Raw genomic sequence first — 16,512 nt, 5'->3', positions numbered from 1 at the left:
CTTTTGGCCCCTCCTCTCCAGATGGGGAAGAGAAGGGTTATTCAGAGGAATAAGCCCTATCTCTGCTGCTTGTAAATGGATAGACAGAGGAAAAATCTCCCAAATACCCCAAACACACACAAAAATCAAGCCACAAACCCTATTGCATTGTAAAAATTGTTTATAATTGGCACTGTTCACATATTTGTTATTTTGTTGTGGTGGTCTCATTGCGACGAGGATGAAATTCTCAGGAAACTGTCCTCATCTCTGGAATACGGGCTCAGACTTCCATTTGCTTAGTCTCCCTCACTGGCCCTATAAATCTTGCATTCCTTTTCTGCATAGTAGTATGGCTTCAGCAGAATTATGGCTCCATGCCAGATGCAGACTAGCTTGTGGCTCTCACTGCTGAGCAACTGGAGCAGTGGACTGAAACCTCTTCATAGCGAGGAGAGTTCAAAATACATCCTTCTCCTTTATGGGTTAAACAATTCCACAGCCATTTGATCACAGCTCCTGTAGCTAAGCAGGTTACTCCCTCAGCTGCTGAAGTAATAAAGCCTGTTGTGTATAGCAAACCCCATAACCTCCCTTAGTCCTCACACTGTTTCCAGACCCTTTCCACGTCTCCTATACCTCTTTGTCCAGCTAAACAGCAGCATGTGCTAGTTGGGCTGGTGCAGTGCTACACAGGAGATGGCTAGCCACTGATTGATTCTCTCTCAGGGACCAGATAATGGATGAATTATACCAGTCTTGGCTCTTCTCTGCCTAATTTCTGGTCTCATAAAATCTCCAGACCCATCAGTCTTCTGTCCTCTCCAGGAGGTGAAGCAATCACAGCTAAAGAGCCAGACACTGCAATTTTGTTTAAGAAATTATAAGAAAAATCTACACTCCAAAAGGATGCGATCCCACAGAGACAAGGTTGATTTCTGCAAAGTTACCTTCTCCGTCTTCCACTAAGGAGGGATTTCTGAGCCTTGTAACCTATCCTCGACAAAAGTGACTCTGTATGAGTCTTGCCTGCATAAAAGAAATTATCCACCTATGCTGGAGTTTATTGAATATATTTTGATTTTGTTTGTTATTTCAAAAATCTGTGGTGTAGCGACTAAGTGTAAGAAAAGTTAGGAACATTTCTACCAGGGATAATAAAAGTTCAGCTTATCCTGATTAGCAGAAGGAAATATCCAAGCTTACTTCTACAACTTGTTCCTTCCATTTTGTAGTTCTATGGCATATTCTGTTCTTTATGTGTTTTAATATGCATGCATTTTTAGACATATACATGTACACTGGTGGGAATAGTTGTTTGCTACAGGTTGATAAAGAAAAACAGTAGGAAATTTCTATTTCTAAAAATCCACATAAGATAATACAATTTTGACCTGTGCTACAGAAACCGATGGCTGTTCAGCTTCTATAAGGAGGTCATAATTTGTCCCAAAGAAATATTTTAGTGCAAATTAAAACTGTATTTTGACTAAGATACATAAACTGATTAATGAAGTCTCTTCTATTTCCGGAATATTTAAGCTCTTAAGCTCAATGTAAACAAGGATTTTGGAAGGGTGGAGCTATACCTTTTCTACTAATTTGTGAGTAGATTTTTTAAAAATTTATTTACCAACTTAAATTCTAACTGACTTAGTTTTATTCCACCAAAATAAAAAAGACATATGTATTTTCAATTTAATGTAAGTGGGAAAGGCAATGGAATCTAAATTTTTAATCAGTTATAAGTTAATCTTAGGAGCCAGAGGCCTGAAATATTTCAAGGTAACTGAATACCAAACTGTGTAACACTGATTATTAACATAAAAACTCAGATTGCTATGAGAGATTTTCATATGGCTTTTTAAGAAGCAAGCTATAATGTATGAAAAAAACATAGCCAAGAGCTGGAATATCAGTGTATACTGTTCTTAAAAATTTGAGATGTGGCTCAACTGACATTTTCCAACACCAGTTCCCCATTTGGTTGGTATTACATAAATTTCACTGGAAGGCATTTGTAGGTGGACATGTGGTCATACTGTACAACATGGCTTCAGAAGTGCACGGGCATCACTTGAGTTTCTTGGAAATGGGTAGTAACAACAGCCAACAGTTCCCTTCTAAATTTCTGTCTCCCAGACAGAAGAATTAAAAAATCCTTTTGGGAAATAATAATTCTAAGCCAAGAGCCAAAAGTCGTTTGAGCTTCTAGTAGGATTACAATTTTCTCCATTCAATTTAAATTCTGCCGGACTGTCATGTCAGTTCAGGTTCCCTCATTCATCTGACTTGGCTGTCTGTTGATCTGTCCTAACCAGAAAGGTTTGAGGGATTGTTCTCTGTGGAGGGAGTCTTCAGCACAGGGACTAGTTTGCACTACATCAATGCTCCTCCAACACATTCTCTGTCCAGAGGTACATCATATAAAGAACTGGCCCTGTAAGGTGAAGCACAAGTTAACGTAGCTGTAGATCCAGTCCACACCTCAAATGCGGTTTAGTTCTGAATTATTTAGATGCTGATTTTGCAAGGCTGTGTCCAGATTCACCCATTTGTAAGCTCTTCTTCTATTGGAGAGCTCCTATTGATGTAGCTGAAGCTGGAGGATGTACTAAATTTCTTACTGATAATACAAGGTCTCTCCAGCAGCTGATGTGCATCAGATACTCCTCTATGCTTTGCTCTTCAAAACTCACGTAAGTCATGAAAAGAAAAATCAAATATAATGTCTATAGCTGGTTTTGAAAACATTTTAAAAAACAGATTTAGGAAATTCATAACAGAGTTAGACATGAGGTAGGTAATAAAATAAATTTAACACTTCAAGTGGTGGCAAATATACTCTACAGGCAGAGGCAATTATTGTATTGTATATCTTCTAGTTTCTAGTACAAGACAGGAAAATGTTATAAATAATTTTCTCTAATGGACACTTGATTATTAAATTTGTCTTATCTTTATAATCTGAAACATTTAAAGTCCAACTTCATTGCTTTCAGAAATTATTGATTCTAGTATTCATGGATAACAGAAGTTTTTAGGAGCTGACATATGAAGCTGAAAAGTAAAGTTTAGTTTGAAGTTTAGTCTCTGGCAAATTATCCCTTCAGTGGCAATCCAAATGTTCTCCAAGTGTTCTTACAAAATATGTTCCAAGAGCATTACATAAAGTACAGCTGTATAGCTCTTGTGCCCCACTGTCTACCATAAACACTTAGAGATATCAGTCTACTAATATAAATGTACTGACAACCAGAATATACTAACATTACTTTGAATATAAATAATTAAACCCTTTGACTTTTGTGTTTACATGTGAAAAATGCTATAGGAGTTGCTAGACTGTAAGAACTTATAACAGCATTATGGTCTTGAGAAAGTAGTGCTTTTTTGGTAAGAATTTTTAGTTGCTGACATCATTCCTGTTCACTGAAGAGAGAAACTGTCCAAAGACAACCAACATACAAATTACACAGTATCACATTTTTATATATTTGGAACTCTAGTACTAAAATTCTGAAGGTAATGAGGGTTTTGCAACTACTGCAGTGAAAATGAAGTCCATGCCTGAATGAGGAAAGGTTATTTTAGTAATATGAAGAATGTTAATCCGGATCAAATATTTATGCACTAAATATCAGTAAAGTAAACAGGATGAGATGTGAGTTTTGGCTCTGGTCAGTTTATGAAGCTTTTACTAATTCATCCAAGGCTGGATGATTTTGCTTTTAAAAACTCTTGAATTCTGGTGTGATTAAAGCTCAGATAGGTTAATTTATATTGCACTGAATTTTAATAAAAGTCTGATCCAAATATTTTAATGTTTTTATCTAATGTTAGAGAACTTATGGGTAGGAAAATAAATTTGAAGGGTGTTTGGGATGATGTTGTTTTAAATTCAGACACCAAACTTTTGTAGTGGCTCATAATGGGCAATGGAATATGTTCTGTACACATTAATATTATCAACTCAAAAGTAAGATTAAAAGAAGGAAACAGTTTTCAAAAGTTTAGGTCTCCTGCATCCATATATAGACAACTAAAAAAGCATCATTTTTTCCATAATTTGCTAAGCGAAAAACAGCATTAGCAGACACAGTGGGATCTCTGACATGTTCAGCACTGTGGAAGATTCCGACAAGGTGCCAAAAGACAAATTGGAGGCCTCATCTGCATGCAGATATTTTTAAGAATATGGCCAAATCTTTACTGAATTCTTAGCACATCATTAATTGTAGTAAAAAGCTTCAGTACACATCATTGTGCCTCTCTACAGTTTATGGTAGAGTTTTATAGTAGTAACTATACAGAATAGTGCTCCTTATGTAAATTGAAAAAATTGAATACAGTAGCAAACATTTCCTTCTTTTCACGGTTTACCTTAATCCTTTCCAATAAGAGCCAACCATATATACAGATATATTCTAAAAATGGATTGAAAGAGAAGGTGTTTTGCTTAACATAGGACTTTGACAGAGAAACCTACATTCTATGTGTCAAAACACATTTTTGATGAATGTGAAGTATCACAAAATCACAGAATTTCTGAGTTTAGATGTCAACTCTTGAGATCATCTAGTCCACCCCCTGCTTAGGGGGGTTACTTAGTGCTGTGTCTAGACAACTTTAGAGTATGCCCATGGATGTGGGCAAAACATATCTTATCTGTGGGAAGCATATCTCTCTGTGTTTGCAATTCCATGTCTGAGATTAAAATATATTGGTTTAAAAAGATAATATATATAGGCATAGATCTTTCACCTAAGAAGAATGTCATGCAGTCCACCATCATACTGGGCAGATACTGACAATGCTTGCAGAGAGATCTTTCCCAGAAGAGTTCAAATACAGCTTCAAGAACACTAGTTAAAGCCTTTACTTGTCAGAAAGACTGTTTTACCCAGAAAAGGCCAGATGCCCATACAGGGACTTTATTGGTGTCTATAAATTTTTCCTACCAAGTATTCATTTATCATTTCACATTCTGTTATATAAAGAAAAGGCTAGTTAGGAAAGAACATTTTAATTTTGTGGTAAATCAGAATGAATATAAAAGATTTGCTTTATTCCAAGTCACAGTATGAAACGAAAGCTGGGTAAAGCAAGTGTTATTTAACACTAAATAATTTCATTTCCATGACTTCATCAGACTTACATATCAGCTATTCAGAAAATAGTCCCAAAGAGAGTCTTTAATTTAAACTGTCTGATGTTCTTTTGGCAGTTGTAGTGAAACCAAATGATTTGTTCTCCAAAAAACTTGGACATAGTTCCAGTTCAAAGAAAAGGGAGGAGGTAGATTGTTTTTTTTTTTTAAGGCGGACTGTACTACAATTTACTCACTGTCAAACAAATAGTATTTTTTCTGGAAATGATTGCAATTAGCTATTGTACCTCTTTCAAGAAGCCTAGTACCTCTTAAATAGCAGGAAACATTCTCTGTCCACAAAAACACACAGTGAAATTGATAAATACCATATCTGTTTCCAAAAGCAATTTTTATTTACACAATTCAGTGGAATTAAAAGAGTTAAAAATAATTTTCCCAAACTAAATCCTTTTCTTCAAGCTAAACTTCAGATATATTCTCAGAAAAGGCATAATGGAAATGTGAATAAATAAATTTTGGTTAACTTAGCAAAACAAAACTCTCTTTGACTGGCTGGAGACAGAAACACTTTCAGATAAGTCTTCATAAACTTCTTCAGGAAATGAGTTCTAGAAATGGTGTTTACTGAAAGGAAAATGCTACGAAGAAAAATACTGTCCCTTATTTAAAGTTTCTTTCAAAGTCAGTTGTCTGTTCTTTTCACTGTTGTTAGGTCTGGAAAAAGTGCCAAAAGACCTTCCTCCAGACACAACTCTGCTGGACTTACAGAACAACAAAATCACTGAAATTAGAGAAGGAGATTTCAAGAACCTGAAGAATCTTCATGTAAGTCTATAAATGAACTGGCATTTGTCAACAAAGATGGGGAGAAAATGTGATTTTGACCTGGTACTGTGATTTTTAAGGACAACTGATGAAATACACTGTGATCTTCCTCCACCAGCCCAGCCTTTTTAGTTGCTTTCCCATTCCTCTCCTGCAAATTCTCTTTTCTTACAACAGAAGTTTTTCATCTTTCTTCAGCTCATCATACCTATCTTGTGTCCATTCAGTCTCCTGATCTCCATCATAATTTCTCTCACCTATTTATTTGTGTTTTCAGTCTCTTTGGGACAGTGACTTGGTTATTTCCGTCTCAACCCTGCCACCTCCGTCACTTATTACTGTATTCCTTCCCCTCCCACCTTTGAGCTCACAGAGATTTGTATGTGCCGTGTTTGTCAGCAGATTTTCTGTACTAATTTTAGCTCAAGAATTTTTCCAAATCACTCTTCTCTCTTCTGCACCACAATAAAATAGTGTACTTGCAACAGCATTCTCATAGCAAAGCTCCATCCTCATCCTCCTTTACCTGCCAGTCTCTTCCATCACTGCTGTCTGGTTTGCTCTTTGCTGAAATATTTTCCTTCCTGGGTTCTGTGACTGCTTCATTTTTTCTGGTTCACCTCTTTTCCAAGTTTCCATCAGACAACTACCTTCCTCTCTTTCTAAATTTCTTTTGCTCTGTCTGAGGTCCTCCTCCTTGTCTGTAGTTTTTATCAACATCTTACAATTTATACCTCATACGCTTACTTCGGTTTTGTTGAAATATTTTTCTTTACAGATCAGAAAATGGCTATTACTTCTCTGTCTCTGAAAGTAATACCCTAACTCAGGAATATGTCTAAAAATATTATTTTTCCAGAATTTCAACAACTGTTTATTCTGTGTATTACTCTATTTCATCATTTATATTATAAACAATAAATTATTTGGCTTTGCTTTCCTGGCTCTTCACAGCCTCTTTGTATTCTATTCTAGTCTATTCTATTCTATGCTATGCTATGCTATGCTATTCTTTCACAAACAGGAAGCTAATTCCCACTTTTTATCCATTACTAGTGCCAATACCATCAACCAAATAAGCAATGTTTCCAACCAGAATCTGCATTCAGTCACTCATACTCGGGAAAAAAAAATCCTACAAACATTTACCTTCTTAATTTCTTCCGACGTTCCTCTTAAATTTTTGTTTCAATTCAACATCAAGAAGATAATTTAAAAAAAAAATTCAAGGAATAGGCACAGTGCCAGTCTGTCCATAGAGAAGGGATCTGCACGACTCAATCATGATGGTGTTCATGTCATCTAAGTTTAGCATGGGTGTCTATACTTGATCTAGTTACATAGATAACCCCTAAAGTCAACAAAACACTTGCTTCTGCATCACATTTCATTAGGCTAGGTTTGAGAATGAGATGACTTTTTCCCAGATTTTTTTCATTTTCTCTCCTTGGCTACTGAGCAGATTTGACACCTTAATTCCTTCCCATTTTTTTTTGTTTTCTTCCACCTTGGAAAGAAGTCCTATGTTTTCAGTGAAGATTATCTATAAGGTGCTAAAAAAGACAAAAGTCTTATCAGTGAAATAAATCTTTTAGCAATCCTTCCTCATGACACTGCATTGAATTAGTCATAGTATGGTACTGCAGGTGAAAATCAAGGCTCCCAGTGATTTTGACTCCTACCTACTTGGCATTCAGTTCAAGTCTGTTACAGATCCTGATGTGAGTTAAGCCACTGTGAACTATTTTATCTCATTGAAGGTAACTCTAAGGGATTTTCTCTTTCTTTCTTTTCTTTCTTTCTTTCTTTCTTTCTTTCTTTCTTTCTTTCTTTTCTTTCTTTCTTTCTTTCTTTCTTTTCTTTTTTATTCCTTCCTTCCTTCCTTTCTTTCCTTTCTTTTCTTTCTTTTTTTCTCTTCATTTTTTTCTTTCTTTTTTCTTTCCTTTTATTGCAATAGATACAATTTAATAATGAATTAAATAGGTAACTCTTCATTATTTGTTTGGCTTATTCCTAAAGGTACCCAGTACATGCTTAGGGATGACTGGAAATCATACAGAAAACTGACAACTTTAACAAAATTTTTAACAAATAACCTTCAAAACTGCAATTTTCCTGAATTTACTCAAGAACAAATAATGATTTTCTCAAGATCTCCTTCCAACCGAAACCTTTCTATGATTCTATGATTCTGTGACTCTATGATCTCCTCCCCAACATAATTTAGTCATGTGGTACATTTATGTAACTAGGCATCATCTTTGCTCTCAGGAGGAATATTCCTGTGCAATAGCTGGGAACAATTCCCATTCCTCAACTTTAACTTAAATATTCTTCAGAGTGATAGTGAAAGGGAAATGTTGCTTTTAGGAAATAAAACTGAAAAACATTGTTGGTAGAGCTGCATTGCAACTTTTGTTTTAAGGAGATATGTGTGTGCGATTATCTATCCATCTACCTATCTATCTATCTATGATGTATACGCTTTTTAATCGTATTTTCTGATAAACATAGCTTGGGTTAATGTCACACTTGATGTGATGTGTGATGTTCAAAAATTCAAATATTTCTTAGATATTATTAAACATTCTTGTATTCTACTAAAACAGGAAGATTTGCAAAAATTGTCAGTATTATTGTTCCAAAATCTAAGTTAACCTTTTTCATGAACTGATCATTTAAGGGAACAATTCCTTAAACTCCAAAATGGACAGTATACACAGTTTATTCCTTTTGAATAATCCTTTTAAATACCTCCCTAATACCTATAGATATCACAAACCACAGCTGTAATAGCTTTAGAAGAGATTTTCATGAGCAAGTTGGATTGAACCTAAGATTCAACTAGTAATAAACCCCAGAATAATTAACAAGAAAAGAAAGGATTTGCCTATAACTTGCCCAAGGATTCTCTTTCAGCACAAATGTAGCTGCTTATGCTCTGTAGGGTACACAGCAATGAGACGAAAGAGAAATTAGAACCTACAAAAATATTCTTTGTATTGAAAAATTTCCTAAGTAGATAAAACAGCAGCTAAAATTTGCAGCTGTGGAAATAAGACAAGCAACTAGAAAAGGATACAACTAAGGGAATATTTACCTGCAAATAATGGATTCCTGCCAGGAAACACCAGAGTCAAGAGTTATGCTTAATATTTTTATAGTTCTAAATTATCCAGGAAAAAGTGGCTAAATTATTAATGTTTTCATAAAAAAACTCAGTGAGACTTTACTCAATTTAAAATTGACAGACAAGATTTTATTTTTTTTTAACCAGTGGGCTTGAGTCTTTTTTAAGGGTGGAGGACTGAGTTTTGTGGTTTCAGAGAGCTGACTTATATTATGTAAAAAAACTTGCTTATAACTTAGACCTGTGGCAAAAAATCAAACAGACACTATTGGAAAAGCCAGGAAAAAAGTCTTCTATTTCTATGAAACTGTCGGAATTTTCCAGGCAGACTGACATTTCTGGATAAAGTTCAGTACTTTGACCCCATGGACACAGTAAAGAATCCAAAATACTACATGAGCAAGCCCTCATGCAGAGTAGAGGAGGAGTCTACACAAACAACACATGGAGTTGCCTGCTGTGTGGCAAAACCAAAGCAAACCAGCATAATACTTGGCACTTGGAAAAGGAGTTAAAAGAAACTACTGAGTATTAGATCACTATAAGAAGAGCACAAACAACAGTGACTGCATGCTTTTCCAACAGGAATTTTTCAATGGCACAGTGTCAGTATAGTGAAAGAAGATGTGTGTTATTGGCCTGAAATCAAATAGAGCATTAATCAATTGAAGCTTGCAGAAATATGCAAAGCCATGGTGGTACACACAACAGTGCTAAAACCAGTTTTATCTAAACTGAAGGAAAAGACCAAAGATATGAGCTTGGAACTTAAGGTTGCAACCATATCCACACTAACGGATTATCAGCACTGAACATATGGGCAAAGAAAATGAAACAATCTTTGTAGTAATAGCAAGTGGAAAAACAATGTATTGTATTAGAAAAGTTTCATGACATCTTTTTCTTCAAAAAAAACTTTAAACTTTTTGAACTTTAAACTTTTCTTTAAATAAATAAATAAATAAATAAATAAACTATTTAACTGAAGAAAAGTCTAAGGACATCTTCCAGGGATATAGAAAAGCTCCTAACAGATTTAAAAAAAAAAAATGGAATAATCCAGTCTTCTGACGAATCATTACAGGTTCAGATCCCTTTTCCCAGGCATAAAGAGAAGTTGGGTAAACACAATATTCAGTAAATCACAGAATGAAGATTCATTAATTACTGTCATACCGTGAAAAACACAAGGACAGATATCTCTGTCCAGGTTCTACCTCTGAACTCAGCTCCTCCTATTATTGATGGCAGACATTCTCAGCTGGACTGACAGATATATATTTAAAGTTTACTTTTTTTCCCTCCCAGTGGGTGCAGCTGTAGGTTTCTAAAAAATATTCTGAGAGGAAAAAAAGTTAATCTTTCTGAAATACAATACTCCCTTAGAGAGTTTTCATTTCCTCAGACTCTCCTTTGCATTATCCTTAACACACGATGAGATTTTCCACTGAAACAAGCATGCAACATACCACATGCACACAAAACATTTTTCCTGTGCAGCAGGTAAAGATATTCTCATGTTATGAAAAAAACAGGACAGAAGATCTTTTAGGTCCTTAAAATTCTGGGAAGAGTCAGCATACCAAGTTTATGAAAAAAATTAATTTTTTTATAGAATACAACAATAAAGTAATCAAGTCAATTGTCATAAATTCAATTAATTACAAAAATGCTTGTCACAGTAGACAAGGACGGGGTTGAAAGAAAAAGGGAAATGTAGAGCCAGGTGCTCCCTCATCATCTGTGCAAGTCATGTTGCACGAGAGTTACCAGTGAGAGCTCAAAGGCCAGGCAAACTAGATCTGCAGCAGGCTCATTGGCTTTGTGAGATTATTAAACAAGTTACTGTGTATGTGATCAAACTACTTTGCACAGGCTTCTGTACTGTCAGGTTGTTGTTTCAGGGCCTTGTCATCTTCTTTCTTCACAGTTCATTCATCTCTTCCCTATTGCTTCTATGTCATCCCTTTTTCCTTGTCTTTCTTAGCTTTGTCCTCTTGATCCTGGGTTTGGACAATTAGAGAAGAATGTCAGGTTCTGGATTATTTTTGTTTGGTTTTGTTTGTGTTATTTAGTTGTTTGTTTTTTTCCCTAAGTGTACGTACGCCCCTAATAATTTGGCAGAAAACCTTGACTATATGTCCAGGTTATGAGTATGACTTAAAAACTGAAAACATAAGGCAAACCAAAGGGATGAATTTTATTATTGTTTTTATGTAGATGCCTAGCTCCTGGGCTTAAAGTTCTTAAGACATAACTGTTCCTAGCAGAACTGTAATAAAAACCAGGAAAAAATGTAACACATAACCCAGGAAATTAAAGACATTCCATTGGGTAAGTGGATTGAGTTTTCAGTTTAAACCCTCAAGGATGAATGCATCATTAAAAAACTCATAGGTTAGGTAAGAGTACCATCCCCAGCTGGCAAAACAGGTGTTTCACTATATAGTATGGCTGATAAGAGTTTGCTGCTAATTGTACAGTTTAATTCTGATGTCTGCAAGGCTCTCACTTCAAATTATTCTAAATTAAGATGAAGAGGGATTAAAACCCCTCAGAACAATCTCCTGAGATTCTAATATAATGAAATTACACACACACACACAAAAAAAAAAAATTAAATCCCCTGCTCTCCACTCCTAGACAGGTCAAAAATTGTAAGTTTTAGTAACCTCAAGAAGAAAAACCCTATGCTGTTTCCTACATGACTACTGCATGCTCCCTCTGCAGTTTGTCAGGGTATATTTTGACAAAAGCATGCCAATAAGGGTTCCAAAAATTTCATGAATTGTGAATCCCTCTTTTTGTTTTGGAAATAAATATTTGAGGTAGAAATCATGTCAGAGGCAGCTAAACGGCCAGACTCCCACTGACTTCAACGTAGCCAGTATCTATTCCTGTCACACAGTGATTTTTCTTTTTTTTTCCTGACTACAGAAATACCAGGGGTGTTTCACTAAAAAGAAAGTCATCTTCAGAGCAAAGCTTGGATCTTTTTCCTCTCTGAACACCACTTTAACTGCAGGTTATGACAACGTGGTGCAATATTATAAAAATGTTAGTGTTTACTGTGCAATGTTTACATACTATGTTATGACAAAGGAAAAAGGCTTTATCTCAGGAAAATGAAGATGGAAGTTAAGTTTTTTCTTATCCATGGGGAATTGCTCTGAACCTTCTAAGCCTGGCTAAGTGATATATTAATACTTGATGTATTTATGCCTTTTTTATTTTCTCTTTGTTTCTCGTCTCTTTTTTTTACCCATGGTTATATATCTTTGCATCCGTATCAGATCACGTTGAAAGCTGTACTTTTGTATGCTCAGCGTTTTTTATTGTGAATTGTTGATGTGCTTCTTTTTTTTTTTGTACATTTATTTTAAATTAAATATTTTTTTCCTCCACTAAAAGCAGAACTGTGGAAGAAGGTAGATTTTCAAATAAAAGTGCCATTTCTTGTGACTCTCTGTTCTAGGCTGTCAGATTTCTGCCAAATCATTTCATACCAGCTGCATTGCAAGTGATGTCTGTGACCAAGGGGTCCAGCATTTTGAGCACTTTCAGGTTTACCCTTATTTCCCTCTCCAATTACTCCTTGCCATGTACAAAATTTTTGTTGTGTTCTTTGACATGATAAATAGAATGTCCCATCATGCCATCTGGTCCTTATTCAGGATAGCTAGTCCACATGACCTGTTTTTGCCTAAGATCCATTGCTCAGGAACACTGCCTGCAGATGTTTTCCCTAGGTTTTTCCTCCTCTAGTTCCTGTTTTCATTGACCTCTAAAATCCCCTGAGTTTTTAATTTAATTTTATTTTGATTTGGTTTAGCTTTTGTTGCATGCAAACCATACGGGACACATTCTGAGGAAAGTAAACAGCATTGCTCCAAGCCTAATAACAGTTCTTTAAGTCTTGCATATAATAGAGTTATTGTGAAGTGGGAAGGGAATCCAGGGCTATGACTTGCCAGGTGCTATAGTGGTGTGTTATCTTCATCATTTGTTGTTGCTCTGGGAGATAGTAAAACTTTTCTTGTAAACTCTAGTGTGGTTTATTTTTATTTCTTTGCAGCTGCACAACAATGGGGAAAAATAATGCAGGTTTAAAATACTGGGAGCAAGGATTTGCAGAAGAGGGTCTAAGTGGAAAATGATATTCTGGTACAAAAAAGTTGAAAACTTTGATTTTTGATACCTTCCCACCTTATACTACCATACACAAGTTCCCACTGCGAAATTAGTATTTTTAAACATACTTTTGATAGACACCATCGTTTCTGAGAGACTCTCTGAGTGTTTGAATAAAACGACTGTTCCGTGTGTTTCCCCAAGATACCATTAACATGTTCAGGAGAAAGAATTGGCAAAGCAGAACAGATTAATCCTAGGTACCTAGATAACTTCTGGGTTTGGTCAAGGCTATCAGTTTTGCTCTGAAAAGATGTAACATCCTCTTAACATAACTACTCAAGAGAATATTTACATTGCAGTGCCTAGCTGAATGTATACCCACCTGTTTCCATCAAGAAATATTTCACACTAAATCATCTGTTGTGATAATCCCAGCCCAAAGATTTTTATCTAAAAGATAACAAAGTTAAATAAAAGAAAAAAGAAAGAAGAAAGATAAGGCAGCTTTTAGCTGAAATAAATTACTAAGCAGTACCAAGCAAGATGCAGGATAAAAATTTCAAGTGTTCATCAGATGAGTCCAAACTCATTAAATGTAGACTTAGAGATCTATGGAAAAGAAATCCATTATGAAATTAAGAAAAATAAAGAAGAATGTAATTAGCAGTAGAACATTCAATTATTGCAATAAAAACAATGTAAGAGATTAATCTGTATAATTCAAACTGTACCACTTTTCAATAACCGGGATGTTTGCCATGTCCTAATACTGTACAGGTGACTGCATTTCATTGTGGGCAGAATCTACATCTGTATCACAATTCTGGCAATGATGAATCAAGAAATCACACCTGATGAGTACCCTGTATGTTCTCATGACAGTTCTTATAGCTCAGTCTCAAATAAAAGAGAGTAAGGGCCATGGCTTCCACTGACCAACATACTTATTTTGGGAGAGGCTTATTGTTAGGGAAATACTCCACTGAGCTATGAGTGACCTCTTCTATCTCCTCTTGCATATGTGTTATTTCTAGCTAACATATAAAATTAAAATGAGATATGTTCTGTTTTACGTGTACTCAGTGAAACCATGTACAGAACACACTGCTTGCTTTGTTCAGGATGATCTGCAAGAGGAGTACTTTAGGGGAAAACTACACATCAGGCACCATTTAAAACTATCTTCTCACTTCTCTTTCAGTTTACTTGAGAGAGAGGTGCTGTCACAGATGCTGACAGTCTTGCCACTGTTTTAATAATTAACTGATTGTGGAATGATTTGAATGCTCCATTTTCCTCCAAGAAATAGACTAAATTGTAATTCTGAAAATATTGAAAGTGTATTAAAATGCTCTGAATGTTAACTATAGTATACATAGCAACTTTTTTCTTCTGTATCTGAAATTAGCATAATGGAGGAAGTGAACAAAGATGCTCTGTATCTATTCTCTAGTAATAAATAAAAGCAGATATTATGATATTATATCTATGTTTACATGGCCCATTCTACCTAATTCACTGCAACTAACATGCAGCACTGTAAGACAGAAAACATAGATAGCAAACAGATGAAATGATAAGTTTCATTCAAGTATGTATAATATTAAATACTTTCCATTATGTGTGTTATGTTCTGACAGCAATGGGACTTTCTCCTCCTTTTTTGTGTCGTGGTTGATTAATCAATAAGAGACTCAGCAATAATGTAAAATTTCAGAGACATGTGGAGCCACCTATTACAAGTAACAGAGCTTTCATGGAGGCCTTTGTCCCTCAGCTGTATAGAGCTCATTTGCTTAGAGTTACCTGGAGTCTAGATATCACAGTGGTGAGAACTAGATCAGGCACCTACATGGAAGGCAAAGTGGGTATGGTCCATGATCCCTAACTGCAGGACTTGGAGTATGATGCTTCAGATTTTTCCCCTTCCATACAAAGTTACTCTAATAAAAAAAAAAAAAAAAAAAAAACACAAAAAAACCCTTATATATCTCTGCAAAAAATGAAGCTGTTATCAGATAGAAATCTGTTAAGTGCAGTCATAGTAAGACTGAGAGGAAAGAGGTGATGCTATGTATATTTTTATTAAGATGGGCTGTGCCTTCACTGCATTGAGTCATAGAATTTCTTATTCAGGAGAAACTGGTTAGAATGATTGTGTGATGATGGGCAAGGCTTAAAAATACCCTCAGAATAAACAAAATGAGAAAAAAAAAACCCAACAAAAATGATAATATTTGGGCTTTTATGACTGTCTTGTTCATTAAAGCTTTCAAATGGAAAGGTTGTACTTATTCATGGGTATAAATTATGGATGCTAACAGAAGCTGCATGTGGTCTCAGTAATGAAACAACACGTGTTCTGTAGGACTTTTTATTTTTCACTGTTTCAAAAGTTTATAATCTCTTTTCTTTAGTACTGCATTGTATTTTCTTCAGCTCACTAAACTGGCCAAAAGGCACTAGAAAATAATATGAATTTTTAAATGCTTCATTCCTAAAGTAATTTCCCTTGTGATCATCTGAGATCTCCTTCATTATTCCTCCACAGGCATTGATCCTTGTTAACAACAAAATCAGCAAAATAAGCCCATTAGCTTTTGCTCCTCTGAAGAAACTGGAAAGACTATACCTGTCTAAGAACAACCTGAAGGAACTCCCGGAAAATATGCCGAAGTCTCTTCAGGAGATACGGGCTCATGAGAATGAGATCTCCAAGTTGAGGAAAACTGTCTTTAATGGACTGAATCAAGTGATTGTCTTAGGTATGATCATGAGAAATTTTAACAAAAGCAACTCAGTATCTTTCAAAGATGTTGTTTTTAGTTCAGTCAGTGATTTCATGTAGAAAGCCAAGAAACACTCCAATAAATAGTACCTCCAAATTAGTTTTGACTGGAAGAATATAGGTACCTACACTGCATCACAGCTTATGACCATGTTTTGTTGGCAGAACTAGGCACCAATCCAATCAAGAGTTCAGGCATTGAAAACGGAGCTTTTCAGGGGATGAAGAGGCTCTCCTACATCCGTATTGCGGACACCAACATTACTAGCATCCCAAAAGGTAAGAAATTCAATTAATATTTCAGAGATTTGCACAGTGACTTACAGTCAGTTGGGGAAGATTTTTGAGCCAGTCCTTCCGGTATTTATTACTTGACTATGTTTTTTGATCAGTTGACTCTACTTAGTAGTTTGGAAAATTTTGTCTCTCTGTTATGAGAAGCTCCACAAGAGGTGTACTGTAAAAAGTAAGCCATTTTATGCTATTTGGCTTTTCTTGTCTCATAGCTGAAATATAAAGTGGAAGAATGTTTTTAACCTCCAA

General features: G+C 35.4%; 1 protein-coding gene across 1 annotated transcript in view; it reads left to right on the top strand.

The window, feature by feature from the left end:
- DCN (decorin) overlaps positions 1-16,512 on the top strand; it is a 36,968-nt gene that overhangs the window by 14,917 nt on the left and 5,539 nt on the right. Inside the window, exons 3-5 of the mRNA XM_032688340.1 lie at positions 5,805-5,917; positions 15,733-15,946; positions 16,135-16,248. Coding sequence (XP_032544231.1) covers positions 5,805-5,917; positions 15,733-15,946; positions 16,135-16,248 — 441 coding nt within the window. The remainder of the gene's footprint in view (positions 1-5,804; positions 5,918-15,732; positions 15,947-16,134; positions 16,249-16,512) is intronic.

This window comes from Chiroxiphia lanceolata, chromosome 5 (genome assembly GCF_009829145.1).
Source record: "Chiroxiphia lanceolata isolate bChiLan1 chromosome 5, bChiLan1.pri, whole genome shotgun sequence".
In the NCBI taxonomy this organism is placed as follows: Eukaryota; Metazoa; Chordata; class Aves; order Passeriformes; family Pipridae; genus Chiroxiphia; species Chiroxiphia lanceolata.
Note: the sequence above shows the minus strand (reverse complement) of the source record. Positions and strands in the feature narration are given on the sequence as shown.